Source organism: Helobdella robusta, assembly GCF_000326865.2.
Source record: "Helobdella robusta unplaced genomic scaffold HELROscaffold_2, whole genome shotgun sequence".
NCBI lineage: Eukaryota > Metazoa > Annelida > Clitellata > Rhynchobdellida > Glossiphoniidae > Helobdella > Helobdella robusta.
Genome location: NW_008704083.1, coordinates 8,381,173 through 8,396,589, shown reverse-complemented (window position 1 = coordinate 8,396,589; position 15,417 = coordinate 8,381,173). Strand labels below are relative to the sequence as shown.

Here is a 15,417-nt window from a genome sequence, read left to right as displayed (position 1 = left end):
ACACTAAAATATACCTGTGCGTGTATGTAGGTACGTTCAAATACCAGATAAAACATACAGGCACACATACATACATACTTGCATACAAACAAACACACATACAAACAAACAAACATAAATATACACGTGTTCAAACGAACAGACATACATTCATCGATCACCATCAACACCTTCGTTCAAGTGACTCTTAAAAATTATCTTCTCGGCTTTTGTATCGTTTGTTTGTATTGTATTTATTGTATTATGGTATTGTGTATGTTTGTGGTATTTGTATCATGTTGGGTTTTTATGCCTTGTACGTTATTTGTCAATTTTGCGGTATGAATGTATTTTGCATCTTAAACAGATAACCTGTTTTTCAGGTGCATATTGTTTGGAAGGTTCCAAACAACATATTTCTGCTTTAGCTACCATTGAGTTAATAATTTTTCAAAAGTGAAAAATATTATTGGTAATATTCGTTTGCATTTATAATAACGTTTTCAAAAGTTTGTTCAACACCCAACACCATACAGCAACATTATGAATACGGAAATTTCATTCAAGTGCCACACCGAGGCAGAGCAAATATATTTTGAAGGCAACACACAACTTTAAAAAAATACACTTCGAAAGTAATGGAACAACGGAAGAAAACTATTACTATTGATATGATTAGAAGTTAAGATGGATGGCAGTGCAAGGTGATATGAACATGTGCATTGGATGAGGGTGACAAACAATACTAACAACTTCAAAACACATTTTACACCTTCCCTCGCTGCTTCTTTCCTCACTGCTTCACTTTTCACTTCGATGTTTACTTCTCTAGTATTATTATAAACATTACTACATATACGTACTCTGACAGTTCAGTAGTTTTTGTATTACTTTTTAAAAGTATTCGTGAACTTTCATGTATTAGTGTTTGTTACCAGCTGACATAAAACAAAAGCCAGCGAAAGGTTTGTCTCGACTACACTGTCAATCATTATCACACACACATGCGATGATTAATTAATTGTTAAGCCCATTTCCATACAATGCTTTAGAAAATATCTATACACCTCAACTAGCCAACTGAACTTATTCACAACAACAAATACACGAGTGCACAAACATTAACAAATCTGATAACAAAACTTTGAGAGAAATAAAAAAAACAAAATAGAAGAAAAGAAAATAGAAAAAAGCGAATTATAAAATGGGACACACACACATACAAACAAACAGACAGACAAACGGGCAGACAAACGGGCAGACAAACGGGCAGACAGACAGACAGACAAACAAGTAGACACGTGTTCTTAAAATCAACACCAACAACAGAAATGTCCATGTACCGATGAAATCGTCGTGGGTGGCATATATTAACGTTCCAATGCCAATGCAGATACGTGCCTCCAACACCCATTCACACTCCCTTTGAGGATAACACAACGAAGATGAAGACGACGATGATGACGATGAAGATAGCGATGATGACTACAAGAAGAATGATGACATTGAAAATTACGACAAAAATGATGATGGGGCTGATAAAAAGATTAGTGCTGATAAAGATGATGGAGATTGAGATTACGGCCATGAATGTAATGTGATTATCATAGATGAAGATGAGAACAATTGAGATTGTATATCAAAATGATAATAAAATTAATATACCGAACAAAAAAAAGTACTTACAAAAAATTGTATACAAGAATAGAAAAAAATCGTTAAAAAACAACAACACTCAAAGGTAGTTTGCAGCAGAAGTCGACCAAGGCGTTAAAATTTGAAAAATGTTGGTGACAATCCATTGATCTATTGAACATTTTGTTCACCACAACGAATATTAATTCTTGTGTCTTTGTTTGTTGTTTGTTCATTTGTCTGCTTGTTAGTTATTTCGCCTATTTCTGTGTTTGTTTGTCTGTTTTTTTTTTCTTATTTGTTTGTTCGCCTGCTGATTTATTCAGCTTAACTCAATATTTAAAAAAAACTACATTTATTTGTTTATTTGAACAAATATCGTCGTAATTTTTTAATTTAATCGTTTAAATTACATTTTTTTACATTAGTTCATGAAAATAAAAATAAATGTGCATAAGATATGTATGCAAATAGCCATCCAACATGAACGTACGTAAATCTTATAAATATCGTAGGTGTGCGCGTGTGTGTTGTGCTATGTCTGTGTGTGTTGTGTATGTTGAATAAATTTATTCCATTGTATCTGGCCAGTGTTTGTTGTTTGGGAAATCAAATGCGTTTCAATGAGACACGCCCAGGTACGCTTGTATGTCGTTGTTGTACATTTTTGCATCATTCTGTTTGCACTGCCTGCATACATGATTGTTTTGATACTTTAATTTCGCAGTTAATTTATTTCACTGATATTTATGATATGTATGTTTCTGTATCAATGCGAATGGAAAAATTTAGCAAAGATAAATTTTTTGGTTGTATGGAGCCTATGGTCATGTTTGGTTTCCTCAAAGGTGTTGCCTGATTGAATATGTGGCTGGAGTGAAAGAACTTCCTTGCAAGCACAACATCCCTCGCGAAAAATCTTTTTAATGTTTGACTTTTTTGTTTTCGTGACACTTCCAGATGAATGTTTCCAGACGAAGCAGAAAACAAAAAATTCTCGCTTCCATCTTTCACATTGAAATTGAGTACATCATTGTGACGCACATTCCCAGCAGCCAACACTCAGTTGCACTAATGACAAGTTTGCATCCATTAACTAAATTGCAGACACAATTTCCTTATTTGAAATATCATCAATTTTTATTTCAGACATTTTGTTTTCTGACTTCCGAAAATAGTTTTTACATTTTGAAGGGAATTGTTTATTATGGTGAACAGTTATTTGCGTTTTTATCCTGAAACAAGTTACTCATTTCAGTTCATTTCACTAATGTATAACAATTGCAACACTCGTTCAGTTTTGAAAACTCATCTGCCAATCGTCATGCCTATCACTTCCTGACTTTAAAAATACATTTTTAGATATGACAGAACGATCTCTCAACTTTGTTTTTATTAACACATTTAATCATCATTTCAATTATAAAAGAAATATGTTCATAATATATGTAAGGTCGAAACAACTTTCAACAACAATGATCGATTTGTTTCTTCAAATGAACAAAACAACTTAACAAAAAAATAACTTGAAAATAAAACAATTTTTCAGGAGGAAAAAATCTAAAAAAAATTAGTTCTTCGTATTGTATATAAGAAACATGAAATATGATATACACAGAGATAGAGAGTCTAAACAATTGTAAACTTGCTGGCGAGGGTGAAATGAAAAAATGTAAACTGTTAACATATCAGAAAATGTAATGAAGAACTGACATCCAGAAAATCAATTGGTGAATGTTATGTTGTTATAACGATGTTGAAATAAAATGACCATCAGTTGTTCCTAGAAGCGCTTGTTTCAAATTCTGCATGGAAGATGTTTTGAAAAATTAATATTTAATGGCACACAATTTCTTAAAGAATTTTCATTAAAACCTTACAAAACTGACAAAAAAATTCTAAATAGAAGTTTCAGTTCAAACTTAAACATATTAACATTGGCTTATTAAAGTCAGACAATGACAACGACATAACGTCAGACTCAACTAGCTTGCATTTTAAACAACGCATTTTGAAAAATCAAATCATCATAATTCATTATTCAATTATTATTGATATATGGTGGCACGACCAATATATTTATGTGTATGCAGCACAAATTTTTTACGCATTGATTTAAATTCGTTGAAATATTTTCTTATATTATTTTAGTTTTTAAAATTGTGATTATGGGGAATAATGTAAAAGTAAAAAATCACCTAAGATCTATAAACATGAACAAGGTCTCGAAAATTTTACAAAAAAATTTTCATTTTGATTTGATCGTCATTGTTGTTGCTGTTGAAGTTGCTGCTGATGGTAGTGGTGGCTATGTTGTGGTTGTTGTTGCTGCTGCTGCTGATGTGGTGGTGGTACTATTTGTTCATCTGTGTTACACTTTTTGCTGATATTTTTCATTGAGAAGGAATTTGTTTGCGGCGAAGTTGAATTAATACTGCGACGATTGACGTTGTTGTTGTTGCTTTTGTTGTTGTTGTTAACGTTGTTGTTGATGTTGTTCTTAACGTGTGTGTTGTTGTAAATTTTGTTGCATGTTTTGTGATTGCTATGGCTTTTGCGACTGTTTACGCTGTGAATAAAATTGTTGTCATTGTTGTTGTTGTTTACATTAGTTGTTTCATTAATGTAACCACAGTTGCTGTCGTTCTTAATGTCAGCGTTATTTTTTAAGTCGTCATTTTCAACTTTTGGATTGAAGCCAATGTTTTTGTTTCTAATGGTGTTATTAATATTATTATCACCGTCGTCGTCGTTGTTGCGAGTGTTGTTGTTGTTGTTGTTGATGTTGTTGTTGTGAGTGTTGTTGTTGTTGTTGTGAGTGTTGTTGTTGTTGTGAGTGTTGTTGTTGTCGATGTTGCTCTGAAATGTGTTGTCCTGATTATTCTTGCTATCAGCGTGGCTGATGTTTTTGTTGGTGTCGTTCGTATCGATGTTCGCCTCCCTCCCTCCTCTGTCGACCTCAACTTCATTAACAACGTTAGCAGGCCGGTATTCAAAAGTTGAATCACGTGACTTCCGGCACGAGATGGCGCTGGAAGATTGTTTAACGGATATGACGGCATTACTAAAGGACAGAGGATCATGTGATGATGGTGATGATGATGGTGATGATAGCGACGTTGATAACGATGATAATGGGGAAGACGCGGATGAGAATGATGATGATGTTGATGTCAGTGCTGCTGCTGCTGATGATGATGAAGAGGAAGAGGAAGTATATATATCACGTGATGATAATGTCGTTGATGACGCTAAAAATGAGATCTTTTTTTCTGACGATAGTAAGGATGATGAAGTCATTATAGTTGTTGATGATGACGATGATGGTAATGGTAAAGATGATAACGATAATGTTGTTGCAGGTAAAAATGTTGTCGCATTTTTTGGCGATGAAGATTTCAATGTAACAGATAAGTAAGAAGAGTTTAATAATGAAGATGATGCCGACGGTGATGGTGAGGATGAAGATGACGAGGGGGGCATCGAATAGTTTTCAGTTGAAAATGTATTAGATTCTGCTTGTAAAGATAGCTGCATTGATAACGACGATGAAGAAGATGATGTTGATGATGTCACTGATGGAAACTGTGATGATTTTGTAGAAGAGGTAGTTGACAGCGGAGAATCACTTTTGTGTTTGAAATGTTTTTTAGGAAAGTGAGATGTGGTTACTGAATTTGATGACAAAAGAGGAAAAGATGGAGAATATGATAAGAGCAAAGATGAAGATGTTTGAACATCTGTACTTGGTACCACTGAAGTTGCTGGTGATAGAGGTGTCATTTTTTGGTTACGAGGTACGTTTTGTTGTTGAATTTGTTGCTGCGTGTGTTTCTGCTGATGCTGTTGAAGTTGCAGTTGTTTGTGATGTTGATGTTGTTGGTTTGCATGACGTTGATGTGCAAGAAGATGTTGTTGATGTTGGTGCCTCAGTAGATGCGGGCTTTCTTGCTGGCGAATGTTCGTTGAATTCAACCACGGCTGAAATGGATTTTGTTGGATGGGTTTGCATTTATTTTCATCAAAGTCGTGGTTATGTTTGTTGTTGTTGTTTGAACTTTTTAGATTATTTTTGTGAGTGTTTCTCTCGTCGGCAAATTTTGGATGAATGTTGACATCGCTGGTAACGTTATCTGTGTGTTGGTCTACATCATGCTTGTTTGATTGTTGCTGTTGCTGAAACTGTTGGTGATAGTTGTTTGGTAGTAGTTGTTGTTGAAATCTAACTTGCATGCGTTGTCTGTGTTGTTGGGAGAAGTAAGGGTGATAGAGTTGACTCAGCGTTGAGTAGAGGTGCATGTTGTAAGGTGCGTTCAAGTGCTGATGGGGTTGCTGCACTGGGCTGTTCAGGTCACCATCTGGCGCTTCTTTATCACCATCATCAACATTTTCAGTGTTTTTGTTGTTGTTGCGTTGTTTGTTGTCATCTGAAGTGGCTACGTCGGCAATTGACCAAATTTTCGGTTTTGGTTTTTTGCATTCCGACGTGATGTTGTCCTGTTTCACTGGCCTGGAAATTGATGGAGGAAAATTAGATGTTGTTGTTGCTGCTGCTTTTGTTGCTGTTGTTGTTGTTGTTGTTATTGACGTAGTTTCACTGCTTGGATCTGAATCCATTTTTATGTCAACCTTTGAATTTTCATCATCATCATCATCGACTTCTGTTTCTTTGCTTCTTACGGCATCATCTGTATAACTGCCATCCTTACTTTTATTATTTGTAGCATTGCTATTAGAATGGTCGACGTTGTTACTGTTGTTGTTGTTGTTGTTCTTATTGTGATCGTTGTTGTTAATGTTGTTAGGATTTTTGTTGAGCGTGTGACCTTCATCTTCCATTTTGTCACCAAATTTTCGTTTGTTGGTCAGAAACATCGGATAGAAAGAAGGAGAAGAATGGTGGTGATGAGAGAACGACGGTTGAGGATATTGAGGAAAAGTAATGGAAGGGTGGAATGAAGGATGGTGGTGGATGTTGTTCATGTGGAAAGGTGAAGGACGATTGAAGTGGGGGTGGAAGTTGTGACAGATTTGAGTGAACTTTGGCGAATTTTCACGATTCGTTTTGTGATTGTTGCTGTCGTCGTTGTTATTTCTGTTATTGTTGGTGTTGCTTGTGTTGCCGGGATCGTGTTGAGACGATCGCTGAGACAGGTGATGATGGAGTGATTGTTGATGCTGCAATATGTTGAAATGTTGTTTGTGGTGTTGTTGAATTTGTTGCAACTCGTTGTCAACATTCATCGGAGAAACTACAACACTTCTCGACCTACGACTGTACTCTGATTGGTTGTGATGGTAGGATGGTGATGATGAAACTTTGCTGTTGTTGTTTTGGTTGCAGTTGTTGTTGTTGGAAATTGTTTTGTTGGTCACTGGAACAACGTCGGGAACGGGCAAGTCATCGATTCCTGAGGTTTGTGTGTATTGAATTGAATGATTACATAGGGTCGCATTTACATAAGATGTTTGATTTCAAATGCGGCGAATTCTTAAATTTTTGGTTTTATTATTCCAGCGATACAATGAAATTAATTAAAAATTTTTGTATTTCATGCCTTCATTCAAATTAATTTATTAAAATTTTCAGATTATAATTTTTACTAAACCCTCTTTAATGTATCTTAATCTCAAGTAAAGTTTTCTGAAAATATTGGGCGCAATTACCTGCCACCATTCTATCTCTCACTCATTCAAGACTTTGCAGTTACACCAGCTGGCAAATTATTCATTCAATGTAACACTTTAATGCGCTTGGAAGGTCGAAAGTTGGAGGGTGTGTAGACTACGTGCATGCATGCCCAGAATAATTTTGTCCTGCAATCCTAGCGAGATCTGGCACAAGCTTCACACACATTTATCTTAAATGCACCCGGCATTAAAAAACGAAAGTATAAACTCTTCAAATCAAAACAATGCGCATAATTTTTAAACGCATTATATAATAATATTTGGTCGCAGTGAAAACAATAATTTGCATAATTTTAAACATACATTCAAGAAGCTCATACTCGAATGTACGTACACACACAAGCAAGTACAAACACACACACACACATACACACACAGGCACGTACACACACACACCCCACGCACAAGCAAAAACGCACGCACGCACGCAAACACGTGCGCACACACGTCGTACGGCGTGACATGTGCACAGAAGAGACATCAGTTTTCCAGGATTTAATCCTCCAACAAAGTGCTACCTCGTGTGCGGCGGAAGAAAAACAAATCCTGAACATGCGCAGACAAATGTAAATTTTATAATATGGCGGCTGTCACGTGACTTGTTATGACGCTGTGTGATTGGGTGCCGAGGCGTGGGTGGGGTAAGATATTAGAGACCGGAAACGGAAAAGTTAAAGTGAAATGATCGGCGTTATTAAGTAAAAGGCCAGGTGATGGTGACGATGGTGACAGTGAGGCAAAGAAGACCAAATCGACCATGATGGTATTAAAAATGTGAAAATAATAAAAATTGTCGTTTGAACATTTGCTATAAAAGTAGTTTTCTTGACTTGAACCAAGCAAATGTAATTTTTTAGAAATTGGTATTTATTATGGTTATAATGAATTGGTTGACGAGAAGAATTTCAAAAGAGACCAACCCGCGTCAACAACAATGTCTTCATCATCTTCCTCATCTGCACAGCGGATGTCATCGTCAAAAGTGTTATCACTTTCCCGTGTCATCATCATCATGTCATCGTCGTCATCATTATCCAGCGATTTATTACGCATATCTGCTTCGCCATTTTGCGTTGTGATGTCATCGTTATCGCTGTGCTTGTCATCGTCGTCGTCGTCGTCGTCATCTTCACCAGTTCTGTTTCTCGGGGACCACTGCATCTTGTTCTCCTTCTTCAAACGTCGCCTCGCATTGGCGAACCACGTTGAAACCTGTAGAAGGTTGACGAGGGGGTGATGAAAAAAATGGTCTCTATGAAAATCTGACCAGAAAATATTTAAGTAAAATAAAAAACGTACGATGATTGCAAAAAATTGAAATTATTTGTTTCCATTTATTTCAATGAAGAGATTTTAAGGAAATGTCAAAGTCTGATTAAAATGTTGAGGTTATAACAATGATTATTGTCCCACGTCACCGTCATAATAACAAATCTCATCATCGTCATATTCATCGTCGTCATCATCATCATACTCATCGTCATTACATTCATACCCATCATCATCGTCATCATCGCAACCTGAGTGAGTGTCATCTTAGTGATGATGGCCAGCATAATTTTCTCTCCTTTGGTTGGGTAGGGATTCTTGATGTGTTCGTAGAGCCAGGCTTTCAGCGTGCTCGTCGACTCGCGTGTGGCGTTTTTGCGGCGAACGTCTAAGCTGCCATACCTGGATCCACATTTCATATTTCAGAATTATTATTATCATTATTACCATTATCGTTAATAACATCATTGGTGTTAATAGTCTAAAGGATTTGATCTAAACGTGTGAGTGAGTATTAGTTATTTAACATTGTAAGTTTTGCTAGTTTTCAAATAAACATTTTTTATGATAAATTTATTAAAATGGACTTTTTAATTTTAATAAACTTGGGGAAAGCTGGAAAATTATTTCAGAAATTTTTTCTTCATTAATATAAATTTCCAGGAGTTGTTATCTAGACAGTTGTGAGAGAGCCGGTGTCCCGCCGTTTCGCATTCATTCATCATCTCATCATCAACCCATTCTGTCATAACCGCAGGCAACCCTTCTTAATCATCTATCCCATCAGTTCATCATCATCTTATATCTAATCATCTATCACTTTCAGTTCATCATCATCTTATATAATTTTCAAATTTATCTCCACCGTTATAATTATAAATTTCAAATTTATTTCATTTTTATTATAAGTGTTTATTCATTTTAAATAGAACAAAAAGATTAGTTGATTAAATCACTCACGTATTTGTTTTCTTACTGGCTCACTCACTCACTCACTCACTCACTCACTCACTCACTCACTCACTCACTCACTCACTCACTCACTCACTCACTCACTCACTCACTCACTCACTCACTCACTCATTCACTCACTCACTCACTCACTCACTCAATCACTCAATCACTCACTCAATCACCAGCTCAATCACCAACTCAATCACTCACTCATTCTCTTACTCACTCACTCACTAGAAACATAATTCACCAATGTCTACTTACCTACTGCCCACCTACAACATCCATCCATCCATCCATCTATCTGTAGTGCATTATGCATGTGCACGCACGCCATTTCAATTTCTACGTCGCTTCGCATGTACGTATGTGAATATATTTGCGCGTGTATGTATATATACATGTTCATAAATGTGTGTACGTGTGTGCGCGCGCGTTTGCGTGTGTGTATGTGTGATGTGTGTGGCGTGTGTGTGTGTGTGTGTGTGAATGAGTGAATATACAAACATCATCCCAATCAGCACCATCACAGTCAACAACATCCTATCCTAACCCTGATCCATAGGAATAGACATTGATGGAGTCGTATGTCCAGGGGGATTGTAGGGACCTCCATTGATGAGGAGGCATAGATGAATGGTGAGGGGGCATGGCTGGATGGTGCGGGTGGTCTGGAGTCGTTGCGGGTGTGGCTAGTGCCTGTTTGCGTTAATATTAATCATTTAATTGAGGGAATAATTACCTTAGGGTTTTTTAACTCAATTATTATTCGATTAATCAATTGAATGATTTACTGATAGCAATTTTGAAGACATCTGTCTGTTGCTAAGTTAAAGTAATTAACACTAAGATAATTCGCGAGTTGGATCAGACAGTGGAAGTTCTGGACTCGTGCGCTTAAGCGATTCAAATACTTTCCGTTTGACTCTTCCACCATTTTGTACGTAATTCAGTGCTTGCGTTGTGTGTGGATACAAAAGACGTATAATACACGCATGAAGATGTCGTGTGGTGGTGGGGCTGCTGATGTTGTAACCTTCGGGTGCAAAATTTTGATTGCGACCAAGTACACAAACAGATCTAATATTTTTTCAAAACTGCGCATTGAAGCTCACAAAAAATGTTTTCAAAGTTCATTTGTATATTTAAATAATTAATTACTTTTATTATAATAGATACATGAAACCAAATGAATAAATTTAATAACTAATTACGAACCCTTTGAACAAATATTTAACTTCATTCGCGTTGACAAGTTACGAAGGCAAACATCGCACTTTTAGAAAAACAAATAGACAGACAGACAGACATACAAAAAAACAGACTGACAGACAAACAAACAGACAGACAGACAACGAGACAGACTGACAGACAGACATACAGACTGACGGACAGATGACTAATTTAGTTGAAGAGTTAAAATTATTCAAAAGTAAAAGTTTGCAGGCGTTCGTTCGCCTACATCTGCCCGCTTGTTCCTCTCTCTCCATGCATTCCAATGTTCCACATATGTCCTCGCTTAATTAATTTGTATGCATTGCAAAATAAATCTCAAAAGTTGGGAAAGATGGATGGATTGCGAAAGTTAATGAATAAAGGACTGAAGAATCAGGTACAGAAGGGCATGGTGTCAGTTAACATACGCCCAAAAAACAACAACATACAAAACAGCCCAACAACAAACAAGATATAAAACAGCATAAAAACAATCAACAACAACAACAAACAAGACAGCACAACAACATAGCAACACAACAACCCACATAACCGCTGTAGAAACTCAGTGCAAAAACATAAAAAAAACAAACGCTTATAAAAAATCTGAGCTCAATATTCAATTTTTTGAATAACAAGAGCAGTGTATTTCTTCAGCACATACATTCATAATGATACACAGGAGCCAAAAATAAGCGCAACAATTTCTTCAAGGAAAAATTTTCCAAATATAAAATTTTTATACTGGATTTATAATGGTTGACAATAATGTTTCAATTATATTTCATATTATAACGAAAATCATCAAGAAAGAGTTTTTAAAAAAATAAGCTTATTCCTGTTTATTCCTGCTAAGTGGCAACTACAAACTTGACCCGATACAAAATAATAACCTAAAAACTGCGAAAAAAAGAAGCAAGAATAAGAAAAACGACAACAACAATCAATGTAATGAAATTATCAAAACTGTAACATCAATCGCATTACAGCCACGCCACTAAAAACAAGACCGCAGCGTCACATCTCGACATAAACGGTAAAAACAACATCATGTCCCAACAACAACAATAATAACAACAACAACATCCCATCCCGACAACAACAATAACAACAACATCAACAAAAACAACAACATCACACAACCACCACCAACTGCAACAACAACAAAACCTATTTCAAATTGACTTAAACGTGAGGCGTGGCTGCCTTATAAAGACTCGTTGAATAATTAATTCAAACTCCTCTGTTTACATTTATTATTATTATTATTAGTAGTAGTAGTAGTAGTAGTAGTAGTAGTAGTAGTAGCAGCAGTAGTAAATAGTAGTAGTAGTAGCAGTAGCAGCTGCTGCAGTAGCAATAGTAGTAGTAAAAGTAATTTAATATTAGTAGTGTAGCAGTGGCATGGCTATTAATGGCTGCATTAAAAAAGCAGCCATGTCAAAAAGGACAAAAAATAAATAAAATTGAAACCAATAAAAACCAATCCTCACATTATTAGGCGGGTAGAAAGCAGACGTGTGTTCAGTCGGACCAGCAAACGGATGACCGCCCGGGTAATTGTTCCGAAATATTACGTCACTGGTCACGTGTTGTTGTTGTTGTTGCTGATGATGTTGTTGCTGTTGTTGTTGCGTGTTGACGATCATTCTTTGATATGAGTGGTGGTGGATGAGGTTGGGTGTGTAGAAGGGTGTTGTCGCGAGAGGTATGGCCGGTTTCGCATTCATGGCTGTCAACATTAAGTCCTTGAAGAATGATTGGATTTTATTTCTGAACGGTCGATTGATTCAATTCTAAATTATTCTAATATTTGTTATCATTTAGCGGTGCTCTTTGTATAATTAAGACTTTGGTTTCAATTTTACGTTTTTAATTATTCAGTAATTCAAAGAGGAGCATGTGATATTCATTGAAAGTTTCCTTCTAAATTCTTTCACATTCCTTAGAATAAAAATAAAATGATTCAGATTTCTTCGTAATTAATTCAGATATCAATCCTCGCGTTATTAATATTATTAAGTGCGGTTGTGCTGGTATGTTGGAGTGCCTGTTCACACATTCGTACATGAACTCAAATGAGATAAGATGGTAGGTCGGTATCTGTGTATGTGTGTGTGTGTGTTTGTGTGTTCAAGTGTGTATGTATGATATATGTGTGTAAGTGTATGTGTATGTATTTGTATTTAATCACGTAGACGGTACATGAACATTTATCAGTTGAATATGTTGCATTTTTTATCTCTATCTGTGCGTTCAGATAAGTATGTTATGAAAGTCAGTGTGCTTATATATCTAAACGTACATGTATGTACATACATATGTATATATGCGTGTGTGTGTACGTGTTTGTTAGTATATTCAAGTATATATGAATGTATGTTTGTGTATGTAGTATAACGTTTTGGGAGGTAAAATCCGACCCTGCTGATTATTCCAATTGATCTTGCCAATTTGTTGGATATGTAATCAACATGGGACTTGAGACTCGATTTCTGATCCAGAAGTACACCCAGATATTTTACTGTTTTACTTTAAGTAATTTCAAGATTATTAATTTTGATTTTGAACGGCTCTTTATAATTCAGATATTGTATTGGTCCGAATATGTATATGCATGTATGTATGTATGTATGCATATATGTATGCATGTATGTATGTATGTATGTATGTATGCATATATGTATGTATGTACGTATATATGTATGTATATATGTATGTATGTATGTATGTATATACATTGTATGTATGTATGTATGTATGTATGTATGTATGTATGTATGTATGTATGTATGTATGCATGTATGTATGTATGTATGTATGTATGCATGTATGCATGGGTATACATGCATGTATGCATGTATGTATGTGTGTATATGTCCATGTGTTTGTATATGTGGTAAGTTAACTAAATGAAAAAAAGTTATCGTAACTATTATCATCCTCCTCCTCATCGTCGTTGTCGTCAGACCACACCGACCGCTGCATCGACGTCATCAGACACCATCTCACATTCATCGAAAGCAAAGATTAAGAGCAAAGAAATAATAATAATAATTTAAATATAAAGCGAGTGAGTGATAAAACAAGCAGAGATATAAGAGTGAGCTGATAAGATAGATGTCACTCGACAAATAACAAAACATTTTCATGCAATCCTATCTACCGACCACTTAGATCAAACAAGAATATCATCATCAACATTGCCGTCGTTGTCGTCATGGCCGTCATTATCATTGTATCGTCATCATCATCATCATCATCGTTGTCATCATAATTATTACCCTACTAATGTGTGTGATAAGCTGTTGATGTTAGCAGGTAGGCGACTGATGTCACGTTCGTTGCTTGTGTACGTCTGCGTGCATGTGTGTGTGTGTTTGTGTAAATGTATGTGTGTTTGTGCGTGCGTGTGTATGTGTGTGTACGTGTGATACCCATTATCGCATTATGTAGTGAGAGAAATTATATTCAAAGCAATCTTAACAAAATAAGTATGACGGAACATAATGTACGAAATTTCATAAGAAATATGAGACATTTAGTTACTTTCATCATGTTTGCACGCTTAAATACTGCAAAGCAAAAGTTATAAATTACGGAATATTGCTTGGCAAGTTAGAAGTGCCATGTCTCACATGACTACTACTACGCGCTGACCTCAGACAAACGCTGCCTGTCCGAAACTCAAAGACTATCCCATGAATTCTGCTCGTAAGCAGTCCCTGTGCATGTGCCGTGCATTCGAACGTACGGTTGGTGGATGTCAGAGTTTAGAAGTTTATGTGAAACTATGAAATCGTAGAACAAATATTTTTATACAACTTTCAATATGTAACGAATAGCAACATACTTAACAATGAACAAGAAGTATAGACAATTACATGTATAGAGAGTATCAAGGCAGTACGTGAGGTAAGAAACACAAAAGACAGCATAATATTTATTTGGTATCGTATGACTTACTTGTCATTAAATGATGTATTAATGCAAGCTAGACACAGTAGAACATATGTTACATGGATGTCTTTCAAACGTCACTGCAAATGGTAGTTGTCTCTCTCAGGCAAATAAACCATGTTTGTCGAACAAAATGCTGAACATTGTCAAATACATTTTTTATTATTTCATGAATTTTATGTTTAATTAAATTCACCATAATCGGCAATTTGTACAAACAAATTTTTCAAAGAAATTGTTTCATTTTGAATTGTAAAAGTTGTTAATAAACGTTAAAAAATAAATGAAAACTGATTTAAAGGTTGGTCAAAAATGCAGTGGAAAAAATTAAAGATTAAAAATAATACTACAAGATGGAATCTGCAAAAAACGAATTAATGTGTTAAAACGGAAAAAGAAAGATAAAGAGAGAGTGCAAAATAGGAAGATGCAAAAGTGAGAAAGAGAGAGAGGAAGGCAGATTGAAGAACTTGAAGCGTCACATCCGAGACAGATCTTTTGATGTGCTCTTGTTCCCAGCAACTATTATTTATTTATTCATTCATTCACTTTTTCATTCATTCCTTAATTCATTTCTCATGCATTCCTTCTATCATTCAATTTTTATATTTAATTTATTACACCAATTATTGTTCAACCATTTATTCATTCGCTCGCTTGTTATTCATTTTTTAATATTTTAGTTTGCCAGTAGGTTTTTTTTATATCTGTGGT

At 35.5% G+C, this 15,417-nt stretch overlaps 1 protein-coding gene across 1 annotated transcript; it reads right to left on the bottom strand.

The window, feature by feature from the left end:
- Positions 1 to 8,418: 8,418 nt before the first annotated feature.
- HELRODRAFT_147266 (hypothetical protein) lies at positions 8,419 to 8,978 on the bottom strand (the record flags this gene model as incomplete). Its single annotated transcript, XM_009017683.1, has 2 exons — positions 8,419 to 8,517; positions 8,826 to 8,978. Coding segments are annotated over 2 exons (252 nt in total), but the record flags the coding sequence as incomplete, so codon positions are not given.
- Positions 8,979 to 15,417: the final 6,439 nt, after the last annotated feature.